The sequence below is a fragment of the Liolophura sinensis genome, chromosome 8, assembly GCF_032854445.1.
Source record: "Liolophura sinensis isolate JHLJ2023 chromosome 8, CUHK_Ljap_v2, whole genome shotgun sequence".
In the NCBI taxonomy this organism is placed as follows: Eukaryota; Metazoa; Mollusca; class Polyplacophora; order Chitonida; family Chitonidae; genus Liolophura; species Liolophura sinensis.
In genome coordinates this window covers 7,525,047-7,539,584 of record NC_088302.1, presented here as the reverse complement: position 1 = coordinate 7,539,584, position 14,538 = coordinate 7,525,047, and the positions used below count along the sequence as shown (strand labels likewise).

The window sequence follows — 14,538 nt, the reverse complement described above, 5'->3', positions numbered from 1 at the left end:
TTTACCTTTTGAAGACATTCGCCACAGTTAAAATTTGACTTCCAGTTTTATTCAGGAGAATAACATATCACATCCATTCATGCCTCCATCCGCGGAGAGATCCTCGTTGTGTCCGCCAGTTTGGAAGACATCAGGACCTGTTACTCTGCCAGTTTTCAAATATAAATATTGTAGCTGTTACTTAAATGTTTATTTCATATTTTTTGAATTTCGTTATGACGATCACTGACTATAAAATGCTTTAATTGGTACAACTATTGCCTGTTTTTTCGCTCCTTGCTTAGTCGAAACTGTGCTGACAAAACTCTTTAATACGCACACTGATTTGATTCAAAGTTATATTGGCTCGTTGTACAAATATTTTCAACGAGCCAATTTTGACTGCTACAAACATTCTTGTTGTGGGTAAGTGGCCGATATGACATGCACAAATATTTCAGTTTTCGAGTGGTTGAGCATTAGTGGTTAGACCAAGGTGTAGGTGTCGTGGACTTTCTTTTGCATGGCGTTTTAGTGATGCAGCACTATAAATATGTGAGTATATGTCGATTTTCTGCATGGAGACACTATCATAATATGAACCTCACAGAAACGTGCTTTCTTTTAGACATCACTGACACTTAATGGTCAAGATTCCTTTTAATCTGTGGATTACCATAGTTGAAAATGCCTCCATATAAAGATTCTGTCAGCAGATGTCGTTGTGGTTAAACAAGTTAAGCTACAGTCGTTTGGAAGAGTGGAAAATTGAAAAGGTTGTAGCCCTGGAGGTTGTACGATCGACGTTCTAGAAAATCCATCCAGTCTTTCACGCTTACATCCTGGTTGTTTAAAAACAACAGAATACTTACACATTCCTCCATTTCAGGGTTAGCCTAGTAATTCAGGAGTTTATTTTTTTATTTATTTTGTGGTCATATGACAGGTACCAGCAAATTCTCTTGGAAAACACACTTTAGTTGAATAAGGAAAGGAGGGCGGTCCTTCAGAAAATAAAAAACACATTTTAGCATCAGCACTACGGCGTCCTGACGCCGGAAATACATCAGCACTACAGCGTCCTGACACCGGAAATACATCAGCACTACAGCGTCCTGACACCGGATATAATTTAGTATAACTCAGATAATGCCACCCTCTTGTTCTACGGAAACATCTTAAAACAACTTTGGTCTGTTCTCTTTGAATTCGTTTCTCAACCAGGTTTCTTTTGTCTATGGTCAATTAAGTCTTTATTGTTAAAACGGTACAACGGAACTTCAAAACACGCCAGGTAATAACAGGAATGCACAGAAAGCAGGTAAGCGATAGAGCGACTTCTACCGTGTATCGTGTAGAGTGAGCTACCCTTATTTGGTTTCCACTGATACCTCATCCTTCGGCAAGTCGATCCGTCTCGCCACGAAAGTCCTTCTCATTTAGTGAAGCTCCCAGGGAGTGTTTATCGCGACTTCTTTGTACTCCGCTAAAATGTGGCTTTGTTTGATCTCTCAACCTCTGTAAAAAATGTTAGAAGTCTAAACGATAAAGATTAACTGAACCATCAGCTGAGAGTGAAATGTCATATTCATCTCTCCATGTCTTCTCTTTCACTAATAATACAGTGTACACATTTAACATAAGACAAAGAAAAGCTATGGCCGTGAAATATGTTCCACTAAAATGCTCACATAGGATTACAGTGATATTTAATGTCATCATAATTACCAGACAGGTTTTAATTCAGGTTTTGAAGTCCCTGGTTGTAAAAAACATTAACAGGCTATTTTCACTTCAAAAAGGTATACACAGTCCAAAAAGGATGATATCCACATTTAAACTAGCATAGTAGCTAAACAAAATATTTATTGTATGGAGCCCGACAGAAAGTGTTTCACAGAACGGATTCGTGATCAAAAAATGTCCACTTTCAGTTGTGAAGCTTCATTTCACAATCATAAATGTGTTATCAAACCCAAATACAGCAATTTGTACACTAATTCCTAGGACCGTCTTTAATATACTGTGCATTTTAGATAACAGTACAATCAATGACAAGTGGTCAGAATGCTTCCACGCATGCAATGCACAAAATGCACACCAAGTTCCGAAGAACACACAAAATCTTATCGACAACTTCTTGTTTTCGTGATTATATAACATGTTTTATTTACAGTAAGGTTACGTCAAGGAATTGTCAAACTGCGTCCATTTACCGAGAATGTCATTTGTATCATTAGAGAAACAAAAGTGCTATTCTCTGTAGTTCACATACGATGTGACGGGTAGCGGTCTGAGAGTACCCATTTTGAAATAGATATAACTATTTACAGTTCATAAAACTTCGTATGACCGACTTCTCGTTACTTTTTTTTCGTTATTTTGTTGCGCTACAAGGCGACATGATTTACGACAAGAGATATGGAAAATCTGTTAACGAAACTTTGTGAAAGTGGTCCCTGATAGCAAACAAAATCTTGAATGACACGTTTCCTTGAAATCTTAATAAAGTTTCCACGAAGTCCTAATAAAGTTTCCATGAAGTCTTAATAAAGTTTCCATGAGGTCTTAATAAATAGCAAGAAACGTAGTAAGTAGCATTTCGGTTCGTCGAGAATGCCGTTTGCAAGCCCTGCTGTAAGGTAGACCTTTCTCCTTAGACTTGTGGTGTTATCTTTCTTGGATCAATATTGCAGAGAAAGCTCATAACAATACAGTTAGTTACCAGTCCACAGCTTTTTGTTGCATATAAGTGATTTAAAAAGCGCGTGTTCTTACAAAATCAGGAGTTTGGTGTCACTTCTAAACAACTATCACGCCTGTCTACCCCATTATGAGGGTTTTCTTCCAAACAACTAGTGAGTTCGACGAGACGGCTTTTGCATACACGATCTAGGACATAAAACGGCTAGGTTCATAACAGCAAGTACTATTTTCAGCGTTCTCACCTCCAGTAGTGTCCCTTCGGCAGTCAGCAAACGATACACCATGACCCCAGGAACAAACATCACGGCTATTGAAGCCAGGGTCCAGCCGATGCCCATGGCCCAGCCGGGAAAATGGTAAATCAGGAACTTCCGATTTAGGTTTGTTCTGGGTACAACACTATGTCCATGATGAATAGAAACTGAGCCAGACAAAAAGACAAAACAGGCAGTTTTATAGTCAAAATGCACTGAAAATATCTTCAAAAAAGTTCAAAATTCAGATGTAGTGAATCTAGGTGTTAAAATAATCATTTGCGTGTATCAGCCGTCAAACAGGATGAACGTTTCGGGTCAGCAATTGCAAGGTCAATTCCCAAACAAACGTTCAGGACAAACCACCAATAACCAACAAAGTAAACAAAGGACTGAATTAGGACGGATTCATGCAAACAGGAGCGGTGAACAGTTTTCAATGATGATGGAAAAACCCCCAAGGAATGTTCAAGGCGAGTGAATTTAAGGAAATTAAGGACTGATCTCCTTCGAATTGCTAATCACTAACTGTCAACCGCTGACTGTCTTCACCTATTCGTCTAGAACTTTGCGCCTTTCCAACATCATTGAAAACTAAGATGCTTTTCTTTGCATGGTTCCGTCCTAATTTCGTACTTCAAATACTTTTTTAGTTCCTTGGTAGTTTGTATTGGACGTCGTTTTAGAAATTGGCCTTGTGACTATTGACCTGTAACGTCCTTATTGGTTGACGGCTGGTATACGAATGTCTGTTTCGACGCATAGAGTCATAGGCATGTTAAAAAGGGACTCGGAATGAAACAAGATTTCCCATTATTTTTTTCTCATTACCAATTAGTTTATTACCAAATATATACAGAATTTAAATAATCATTTCACGTACAGGTCTTGATTTATAATTCAGATTCGTGGCAAAAACTAAATTCTTTCCTATAGTACTTAGATTTTCTATGATTTTGGATTTGGGTCTTAGACTGAAGTTCAAATTAGTTTAGTTGAGGACAGTTTATTTCAATTCAACGCTCAACCAGGTGGATAATTGTCAAGATTGGGGCACCTGTCTACAAAGACACTACATGGAATATATTATTCTATCCCTTTGGCCTTGTGACACAAAACCCTAATTGAGGTAAATAGAAAAGAGGTTGGAATTAACGGGGTAACAACCATTTATCAACTTTGACACTATCGTCCTTACTCTGGTTTTTCACTCTATGTTTTTAATGTTTTATATTGTCACAGATCAATTGAATGTATACTCAATCAGAAGTTTTCCTCCAATTATCGAGGAGATCTCCATATGAATTTTCATAAAAACATTTCCGCTATTATTAAACAATAAGTATGAGGGGTTGATTTCATACACCGATATATGACTTTTGACTTTTAAATTCAAATTTTGATATATTAGTACATGCATAAACGTGTTCAGTGTTCCAGTTTTAAGTGAAATTGTCCAAAAATAAGCATTTAAAAAACATTTTAAATTCTGACTTAAGTTAAACTGGCTTTCTGGAATTGTCGCCCAGGAATTTTATTCTTACCCCGCCGAGCAGAGGTGTGATCGCAGCCCAGCAGACTTTAAAGTAAGGAAAGAGTCGGTACCCCAACATGTACTCCAAGTTACGCTGTAACCGATTTACACCTGTAACAAAAGTGAATCGGTTAAATTCAGAGGGGTTACATATTGCAACAGGTTTCAAGAATAAATGTATCCCCGTTCCGACTCATCCAGGCTACTTAAATCAAACCGCTTTCTAAAGTAAAGCCAGAGTACATTAAATCAGTGCCTTAAAACACTGGGCTGGCCGGTAAACAATGAAGAACGGTGAACATGTATACACCTTGTTATTATTCTTAACCCAGTTCGCGCAATCCAAATAAAAAGAAATTTATGCCATATAACCAGTAAATATTACAAATCTTAATGTAGTATTTATACTGGATAATACTAAGGCTGCTGTAAGCAAAAGGAGTAAGCTATGTTCTCACCGTAGACAGAGGAGATAACGAGACACCCCAGTAACACGATCACCATGATAATCTGTCATGATGCATGACAGAGAGACTGTTACTAGGTATAGACTGACTTAAGGTGTGTTCTCACCGTAGACATAGGAAATATGACTGAGAGACTGTTACTAGGTATAGACTGAATTAAGATGTTTTCTCACCGTAGACATAGGAAATAGCCAGACACTCCAGTACCACGATGAACATGATAACACGGCCACCAGCATACCACTCGAACAGCTGTTCCACATAGATTCCGCCCTTGAATAATTAGGAATCCAATTGTGGATTGAAAAACAGAGTTTCAGAGTTTTGGCCGTTTGATTTAGTATTTAGCGTAAAACAAGCATAAACTTTAATGTGAATTACCCAATGTTAAAAGAAAGGATGTCAAAACACTTAGATCGACCACGTGACAGTCGGGAAGCGAGAGAAAGAACAACTTTAAATACACAGTTGCTTGTCGCAGAAAAGCTTAAATGACATGAATTTGTGCAAACCTACAAACCCAACTGTTTGTTAGTTTGTTTGATTGGTATTTAAAAGCACATTCAGGAATTTTTTTTACCTATATGCCAGCGTTCAGGAGACCGAAGTGCCAGTTGTATACCACTGACCTTAGTATTTTAACCATATGGGCCAGCGAGGCCCCTTAGCCAAAGACTTATTTATTTTATTTGATTGCTGTTTTACGCCGTTCACAAAAATATTTCACTTATACCATGGCGGCCAGCAAGATGTTGAGAGGGAACCGGTCAAAGTTCAGGGAAACCCTCGACCATCCGCAGGTTGCTGGTCGACCTTTCCACATACGACAGGAAAAGAACCTCAGAGTGAAGCATCGGTACCGTACCTCCGTGACCATACAAAGCCCAAGGCAGAACCAGATCAGACAGGCGACGGCGGTGCAGATTTCTTTCCGGGGAGAGCGCTGAAATTCCTGGGGTAAAAGGTCGCCGAGCATAACCATGAAGGCTTCCACTTGCAAGAACTGAAGATTACCCCGGGAGAAAAACAAAATAACAAGTAAAATTTCTGATGACCATTATTCGTGAAACGTTGTCTCCAGTTGATTGAATTGTTGACTTACCTTCATATGTCTGACAATGTCTGTTGGACAACGACTGCAGATGAGCCCAACAAAAATTTTTGAAAGAACAAAGACATAGCGATCATGTGTCAGCGTACTGGTTATAGTTGAACTGGCCAAACTTCAGTATCAGCTGGAGATATATGTTATTTTCATTATTTGATCATTGTTTAACGCCATACTTACGAATGTTTTACTTATCCTATGCCGGTCAGTTAAATGGGCGGAGGAAGCAGAAACTCGGGGTAAAACCGACGACTGTTGGCAATACCTTCATTTCCACGTGGGACGAACAGGTATGCACGCCATATCGATACAGAACGAGGCGTTTTTAACTATTAAACGCTACGCTGTGCAAACTTTTAGAGGAACGTCGTTGAACGCGTGTTGTCATCAAAGAAAGCCCCGTAAGCCCCGGTACTTGCTATACTGAATACACATCTCCCCAGCCGAGTCTGTCGGCTCAACGGTGCCGTTTGCAGCTGCCGTAAAATTACACCTTTTAGTTGGGTTAGTTCGTGAGAGCCACTACCCTACCTCCTCTCAATCTGCATGAACTCGTGAGATTCCCGAAATCGGTTTATGGGAACGGATTGACGCCACAGAGAGCTCATCTACTTTGGATTAATTCTACCATACCCACATAAATTTATCAAATCCCAATATTCTTGTTGCTTTGCTTTGCTTTGCTTTGAGTTTAAATATCTTTCATTCATCATTCTGTACAATGTTTAAAAATTTCCACACCCCTTTACTATGAAATCAAAAGTTACACGGTCACCTGGCTGTCAATTCCAACGAAGAATAGAAGAAGAAAGAATATACAGGACCACAATGGTGCGATAGGCATTTGTGCCACAGCTTCTGGGTATGCTACAAATGCCAAGCCAGGTCCTGGAACGATTTGAAAACACGTGAGATACATGCATGAAACATTTATTTTGAAACTTTCTCCAATGAATAATTAGTGTTAACAGTTTTTTCACTCATATGACGGTGGAAAGGTTGATGGAGTGCATGGGAAAAACCACCGACCTTTGCAAGGTACCTAGCAAATGATTAAAAATCAAAACCCGCCTAAAATTTTTGCACCGCGTTAGGGTACCCAACATCAACCTACAGGTAAGTTATTTCGGACAAAGACACCAACCACTGAAAACGTTCTACCAGCACCATGCAGTTAAGTGGTAATATCCGGTTTCCATAGTTTCTTACCTGACCCGGCCACATGAGCCACGCTGAGCTGGTATTTGTCGGCCATGAAGCCCAGAACGGAGAAGATGACGAATCCTCCAAGGAGACTTGTACAGGTGTTGGCCAAGGAAAAGATGAGATGGTGTCTATGAGAATGGTGGAGAGAAAAAAGGGAGATGAAAATGAAAAACAACACTGAGTTATGGCCAAGAACATGTAGACATTGTGCCACCTGGATTCTGCCTATTAAAGGGAAGATGACTCAGTCACACAGCCTTTTTTAAATATGGTATCAGTATCCTATTAGCACTTCCGTTTTTCGGGAGGAATGTAATTCTGTGCATTTTATGGTGTAAAGTCTTTCTTCGCCACAAGTCAGTTTGCGTGTAGAGCATGCTTGGTATAAAAATAGTGGAAATTATCTATACTTTGCGGAAATGTGACTTTTGTTGATGGAATTTCGAAAGTCGTGGCGAGAGGACACACGGTGTCAGGTATAGTGATGAGGCTGCGAGTGACGTGACGTCCCTCTGATGTTGCTAATCACGCATCATAGCTTCTGGTATAGAAATTCCAGATGTTAAGATTTTTATGGCTGCTTTCTCACAGGCTGGACAAGGTAGGTACCAATGCTTATCTGCCATGAAATGATTATGTCTTAAATGCAGCACTAAACGTTAACATTGTCGCTTATGGGAAATTAACCGGCGTCTGAGACCATATGTATGACTATATCATCATGTTATCTCCTTGGGTCTTGGACCATATAATCAGTACTATTTCTCATTTTGTGCATCTTGATCTAGTAAGTATTATATGGACGATGGAGGAGAAAATGCTGGAGCTCAGCAAACACGTGGTTGTCGTACCTGAAGTTTTACAGGAAAACAGCCTGTACACTTTAACGGGCAGACATGATTATGCAATTACGTCCAGCCCGCCAATATGAATAAAATTACTCAACGACAGTAACCGACGATCTACGTCTATCCTACTGGCGATAAAACTTAGACTAACATAACATAAAAATGATGTTGTTAAACTCCACTGCATATGAGTATATTTCTTTTTAACTTTCTTCGTTAAATTTATGTTTGTTGCTACTTGGCAATCCACCCCCATCAACGCTCCACCTACCAATAGACCTACTGATGATTTTTATTATGGGATTTAATGAGATACATACATATGTAACAGCTTTTGAATATATCAGTTATGGACAACAAATGTCATTATTTTGATGAAGACTGAGTGAATGAACCATTTGGAACCAGGTATCCTACTTACTTCAGACAGTTGTGATGAAAACTGTTGCAGCTTGCTAAAGACGTGTGAATTCCGAGGCCTACACCGTAAGAAAAAAATACCTGTATACCGGCCTCCACCCAAACCTGTAAAGTTGTCATAGCGCAGTTATTTATTTATTTATTTATTTGATTGGTGTTTTTACGCTGTACTCAGCAATACTACGACGGCGGCCAGCATTATGGTGGGAGAAAACCGAGCAGAGCCGGGGAGAAACCCACGACCATCTGCAGGTTTCTGGCGGACTTTCTCACATACCATCTGAGAAGGAGCCTGCATGTATGAGCTGAACTTGAACCCCTCGGTTACGGACGTTCCCCACAACACATAAACACCTGTGTTTAAAACACACCTATCAAATGTGAATCGGCGTTATTCTTGATCTAGTCTGATGGTGATTTGAAAAGTGACACATGAAAGTGAAATTTATGGAAGCCGATTTCGGCTATGCGTGAGTTCGTCCTCACTGATCATTTAGGCCAGAAAATAAAAACGAAACAACGAAAGGACGAGGCACAAAATGCGAGGGAAAACTGTTGAAAGGACACAACAAAACTACGAAGCAAGAAAGAAGTTTTGCCACCTTGTCGATTCGCCCTCGCCCTTTTCCTGCTTTTGTTTCGCCTTTTTGTTGTTGTTTTTTTTGAGTATTGTCCTTTAAATAAAGACTACAAAAGATCTTTCCGCCTTTAAATCGCTGTGTCAAAACGGAAGGCAAAAGTGTTTGGTGGAGCCTCGGTCTTTCTAAATAAATATAACACAAATCAATAAAAGCAATCAATTATTACTGTATAAATGTAGACATACCTTAACTACACCAAGTTTACTCCACTCAGGTGACAGGTAGAAGTGTATACCCTTTCCGGCCCCCGGGAGAGTTGCACCCCGGATAAGCAAGACCACCAGGAGAATGTAGGGCGAAATAACAGTTACATAACTTATCTGTCAAAATACAATAGATTACTGTGAGAATTTGCAATACCATTTGGTATCTTTTCTGTCAAAATACAATGGATAACTGTGAGACTTTGCCATATCACTAGGCATCTTATCTGTCAAAGTACAATGGATAACTGCGAGAATCTGTAATATTATTACGGATCTGCGAGAATTTGCAATATCATTTCGTAATTTATCTGTCAAAATACAATGGATAACTGCGAGAATTTGCGATATAGTTCATTATATTACACGTTTCAAGCTTAAGTCTGTGCTGTAATCACAAATAAATATGAAATCAATACAGGTAAAATGATTAGTAGGCTAATGATCTCTTACAGACAATCAAATATTGTGATTACGGGAGACGGTTAAGCCATCATTTTAGCATCCCACTGTCCGTTCCATTGCCCGCAGTGCAGTATCGTGCCATTGCTTCACACTATCGTTCCATTGCCCACAGTGCAGTATCGTGCCATTGCTTCACACTATCGTACCAATAAGCCCAATGCACTATTGTGTCATCCTTTTTTTCAAATAACAGGCGATGGAGCGGTAGTACGATGGTGCGATTATGACCTTAATAGGCTTCCATATGTGATAAAGGTATTAGAACAGAGGAACTGGCCTCACCTTCCCAGATAGTTTAATCCCTTTCCAAACACAGAAGTAGACAACAACCCAGGCCAGTAACAGACATAAGGCCAAGTCCCACTTTATACTTCCACTGAACTCCACACCAGCTGATATCGCTAACACTTTCCGTCTGGACATAAGACAAATAATTAAACACGAACGATAGAATAATTATCGTTTACCGCCAAACAGGCTATCAATCAATCAGTCAATGTTATGATTATTTATTTATCTGATTGATGTTTTTCAAGAATATTTCGCATATTGGACGGCGGCCAGCGTTATGGTGGGAGGAAACTGTGCAGAGCAATCCACGACTATCCAAGGCTGCTGGCAGACCTTCCCATGTACGGCCGGAGAGGAAGCCAGCATGTCTCACAGAGACCTCACTGGTGAGAGGCTCCTGGTTCATTGCATTGCGCTGGCGTGCTAACCACCTCTTCCGTCATTATTTTTCTATCTATACGATACTGCATACAATTCCATGTCAAACTTTGCCATGCATCATGGACCATCACGGATCCGATTCCTCACTGGCAGGAAGCTTTGGGGATAATACATTTTTCAATTCTGCGCCTTGGCAGAACTTTCCTTATACGCTATAATCTAAGACGTTTCAACCAAAATATTGTTTAATAACAGATATCAACGTGTCACTGTACTTATAGTAGCTGTCAGCTTTTTGAAACTTGATATTTCTACACTGTATTACCATAAAGTATGAGTCAACGATGGGTGATAAACTTACTCCCAGTACTCAGTCGCAGGATCCATTGCCCGAAAATCACTCACGTTGGTGAAGCTGGCGTCTTGCGATGACGTCCAATTATATGTTGCATTTGTGGAGTTGACAGACCAGTGGTGTTCTCTGCAGTTGTCAGAGTTCCAGGGGTTTCCACAGGTTGACCAGGGCAGGACAGTGGTAAAGGAGGAGAACAGATAGTACAGGACCCAGGCCAGGATCACACTGTAATACACGTTTATGTAAAAGCACAAAATACTTTGAGCGACTCCAATACCTGCAAATATACCAACAGTCAACCATAATATAATATATCAACTATAATCTTTGACGTCTATATTATTGATAGATTAAAACCTCGTCCACTTCGTGCACCCTGTTGAATCGACTCGTCGAATTAGGCAATATTCGAATGACAATAGTACAAGTTGCGTTTCTCGTGCCGCGTTCCTGCACACGGCGCGATTCTACAAATCGTATCAAATATCGCTTATCCTACATGTATTTTCTTTCGATTTATCGAAATGAACGAGTCGATATGACAATGGTACCATGTGAACGCGGATTAAAAAATACAGAATCGATGCTGGCTGGCTAACGGTAGAGACAGCGTTCCCTGGGTTAAAGTCTGTAACCTTGGTCACGCTTGAATAAATCGGCCACTCAGCTTAGGTTAGCAAAGTCTGGACATGCCTATCTGTTACGCCAGACAGTGAGACTCGACTGTCCCTTTAAGCGATACAAGAGAGGTATGCATACTTAAGCAGAAAAGCAGAAAAGGTCGCATTGTCCACTGAAGTCATCCCATGGCTGACTCTTCCATTGGCTTACCAACACTGGCCATGATGTAGCATGCTGTTTTTCTATCACTCTTACTTGCAGCATATCTTTATATTTACTTGGTACTAATTAAAAGAATAAGTGTGATATACAAAGCAGAAGGTGATACATTCAAGTCTCGAATGAAAACGATATTAGTTTCACAAAGACCACCTTGCATTATAATTAAAGACTTACAGCATAGAGACTAAAACCACAGTACCAACGACAGTATGATGGTTGGCAAATGGTCACACGTAACCGGTGAAATATGGCCTCTTGTTTGTTTACCTCGGTTAGTGATTTATGCTAACTGTTCTTGAAAATGCTTAAACAGTAGCAAATTACACGCGCCTTAACACCATGGATTAAGCAGAATTAGATAAAAAGATGCAGTGATGTCATCACAATTAACACACAATCACATTAAAACAAAGGGACCAGGCCGCTAGGGGTGCTTAATCCACAAGAAGAATCCTGGTTGATGCAGGAAAACAATATAGCTTCACTCACATGGTACAAAATTAAGCTCTTCATAGTTATCAAAATAATTCTTGGCTTTCATGATAAGCATGTTTCACTTTATTCTGTCAAATGTTTATGTGAGTCGCATAAAAATACTCTAAAGCTACCTTGAAAAATTGGGCATATCTTCCAAGCTGCCATAACGGCCTTTGACATGAATTGTCCATAAGCTCCCTCCAGAAAGACCACGGGGATACCAATACACAGCACTGATACCAGATAAGGGATGAGGAAGACGCCTGAAAAGGATATTATAAAGCGGTCAGATCATGTAAAGGACTACAAAATACGTGTCATAGTTGACAAATGGTAACACGTAAGCGTTGAAATCCGGTCTACAGTTAGTATGTCAGTAATTAATAGCAACCAATTACCAATCGATGTTAATAACAATTTACTGGGCGTATCTCATCTAGAATTAGAGACCTATCCAGCAGTCGCATTTAACAAACAATAAAATAAAAACAATGCCAGGACCAGGTCTAAGGAACTTATAGTCCACCAGCACAACTCAGATGTATATAGCATTACAGTACAAGGCCACAATATAGCACGTAAAACCAGAGCATCGACGATAGTGTAACAATAGTCTAGTCAATTTACAATAATTTACAAGGCATTATTTTAATTGTTCATGTAAGTGCTTAAATAGTAGCAACTTATAGACTCTTAGTCCCGAGGGTTAGGTGGAATTGGGTAAAAACCATAAAGTTGTTAACAGCAGTTTGTTAGACATCACTGGTCCAGAATTACTCATTCATGTCCGATACACCAAACGACCACAAAAACTTGGTCTTCAGCGACAAAATATTTCTAGTTTTTAGTCGATATCTCGTCTTAGAGCCGAATCCACCAATTTTATCCTTGACTCAAAGATTTTGTGTCACAGAAACTTGGTCGGACGGACAACACGCAAAACAACACTTATAGACTTCAAATAACAAAAAGAATCTGTCACTTATGGTACCCAATTTGATTGTTCTTAAAAGTCTGTCAGTCTGGGATGCATGTTAGTCGAAGGAGTGGGGGTTTTTGTCTTCGTAATAAATTCAGTTTATATTGCGATACATGTATTTATTGTACAAAAGATTACGGTATAACCAATAGATGCTTAAAGACTGCACAACAATGAATAAGGCATCAAAGCAGGATAAAGCATGCTGTTCATAAGGAGATCCCCTGACGAATCAATCAACTCATTATTCATTTACTTGATTGGTGTCTTACGCTGTGCTCAAAAATATTTCACTTATACGACGGCGGCCAGCATTATGGTGGGAGAACTCATTAATATCTATATCAGCTAATATAATTACTGCACACCATGGGATGATTCACAAATCAGGCTTTGCTTATATGTATGTTATTATGCTATAATTATTTTGGCTTGATTTACATATGTCACACACAGCTCTGCTTTTCTTTGTTGTAAACTTACATGTATGCCTCCATAAAGGAGAATAATTCATCCAGTGATTTAGCCGCTAGGTGTATTTCAGCTTATGCCTGTCGGAAACCGGTCAAATCAGCTAAGCTATGTCCATACTGGCTAATAGACTATACTCCACATAAACATCATGGGGTATTTCACAGATATTTTTTGTGTATATACTTATACGTTTCTGTGTTATTTTGACATCATTTATACATAAATTTGACAGGCTTGAGTGCGATTTCTGTACACGATCAAATTTCAGCTCATGCACATTGGAGCAAACGTTCTAATGTACACGTTCATCAAACTGTGTTGTACAGTGTAGAGTGAGTCACAGTCAATCATGGACTAATCTCTTTACCACCTGCAACCGTCGTTTTCGAGCAACAAAGTATAAAAGCAACTTGTACAACGTAAAATGGAACTTTCATAGATCATGGGCACTATGTGCAAATGATGTTCAACCATAACTGACAAGTGTTCGCAGCACCTTGTAAGATGTAGGCCACGAACAATGCCTGCCATAGGTTATATCCCACGTGCTTACAATACACGGTCCCTTTTCCATTTCTGTTTGTAAATTTTGACAGCGCTTCAATTATCCACCTAAGCACTGTGCTCTATGGAAGCCGGTTGCGTTGATTCACGTTTTCTTAATTTGACCTTCCTAAAATAAGCTCATGCTGGCTTCCTTTCCGGGAGTATACGTGGGAAGGTGTCTCAGCAACCTGTGGATGGTCTTTTTTTCACCAGGGCTCTGCTGGGTTTCCTCCCACCATAATGCTGGTAGTTGTCGTATACGAAATATTCTTGAATAAGGTGTAAGAAATCAATCAAATATATAAATAAATCTAATATAAGGTCGAAAGCACGAAAGGGGGAACGACCTTATATTAGAAAG

General features: G+C 39.5%; 1 protein-coding gene across 1 annotated transcript; it reads right to left on the bottom strand.

The window, feature by feature from the left end:
- Positions 1 to 872: 872 nt before the first annotated feature.
- Positions 873 to 11,702, bottom strand: LOC135472501 (sodium- and chloride-dependent creatine transporter 1-like). The gene is made up of 12 exons (XM_064752026.1): positions 11,690 to 11,702; positions 10,865 to 11,135; positions 10,114 to 10,246; positions 9,349 to 9,483; positions 8,524 to 8,627; positions 7,258 to 7,382; positions 6,824 to 6,936; positions 5,806 to 5,943; positions 5,114 to 5,213; positions 4,484 to 4,584; positions 2,928 to 3,106; positions 873 to 1,497 (listed from the first exon to the last, which is right to left on the bottom strand). The coding sequence occupies exons 1-11, from the start codon at positions 11,700 to 11,702 to the stop codon at positions 3,062 to 3,064; spliced, it is 1,278 nt and encodes a 425-aa protein (XP_064608096.1). The 3' UTR covers positions 873 to 1,497; positions 2,928 to 3,061.
- Between the last annotated feature and the right edge of the window lie 2,836 nt (positions 11,703 to 14,538).

Coding starts and splice junctions, on each gene's coding strand:
- LOC135472501 (XM_064752026.1), bottom strand. Junction 8,628..9,348: donor GTAAACTTGGTGTAGTTAAG/GTATGTCTACAT, acceptor ACAACTTTACAG/GTTTGGGTGGAGGCCGGTAT. Junction 3,107..4,483: donor TCACACCTCTGCTCGGCGGG/GTAAGAATAAAA, acceptor TGTCTGGCTCAG/TTTCTATTCATCATGGACAT.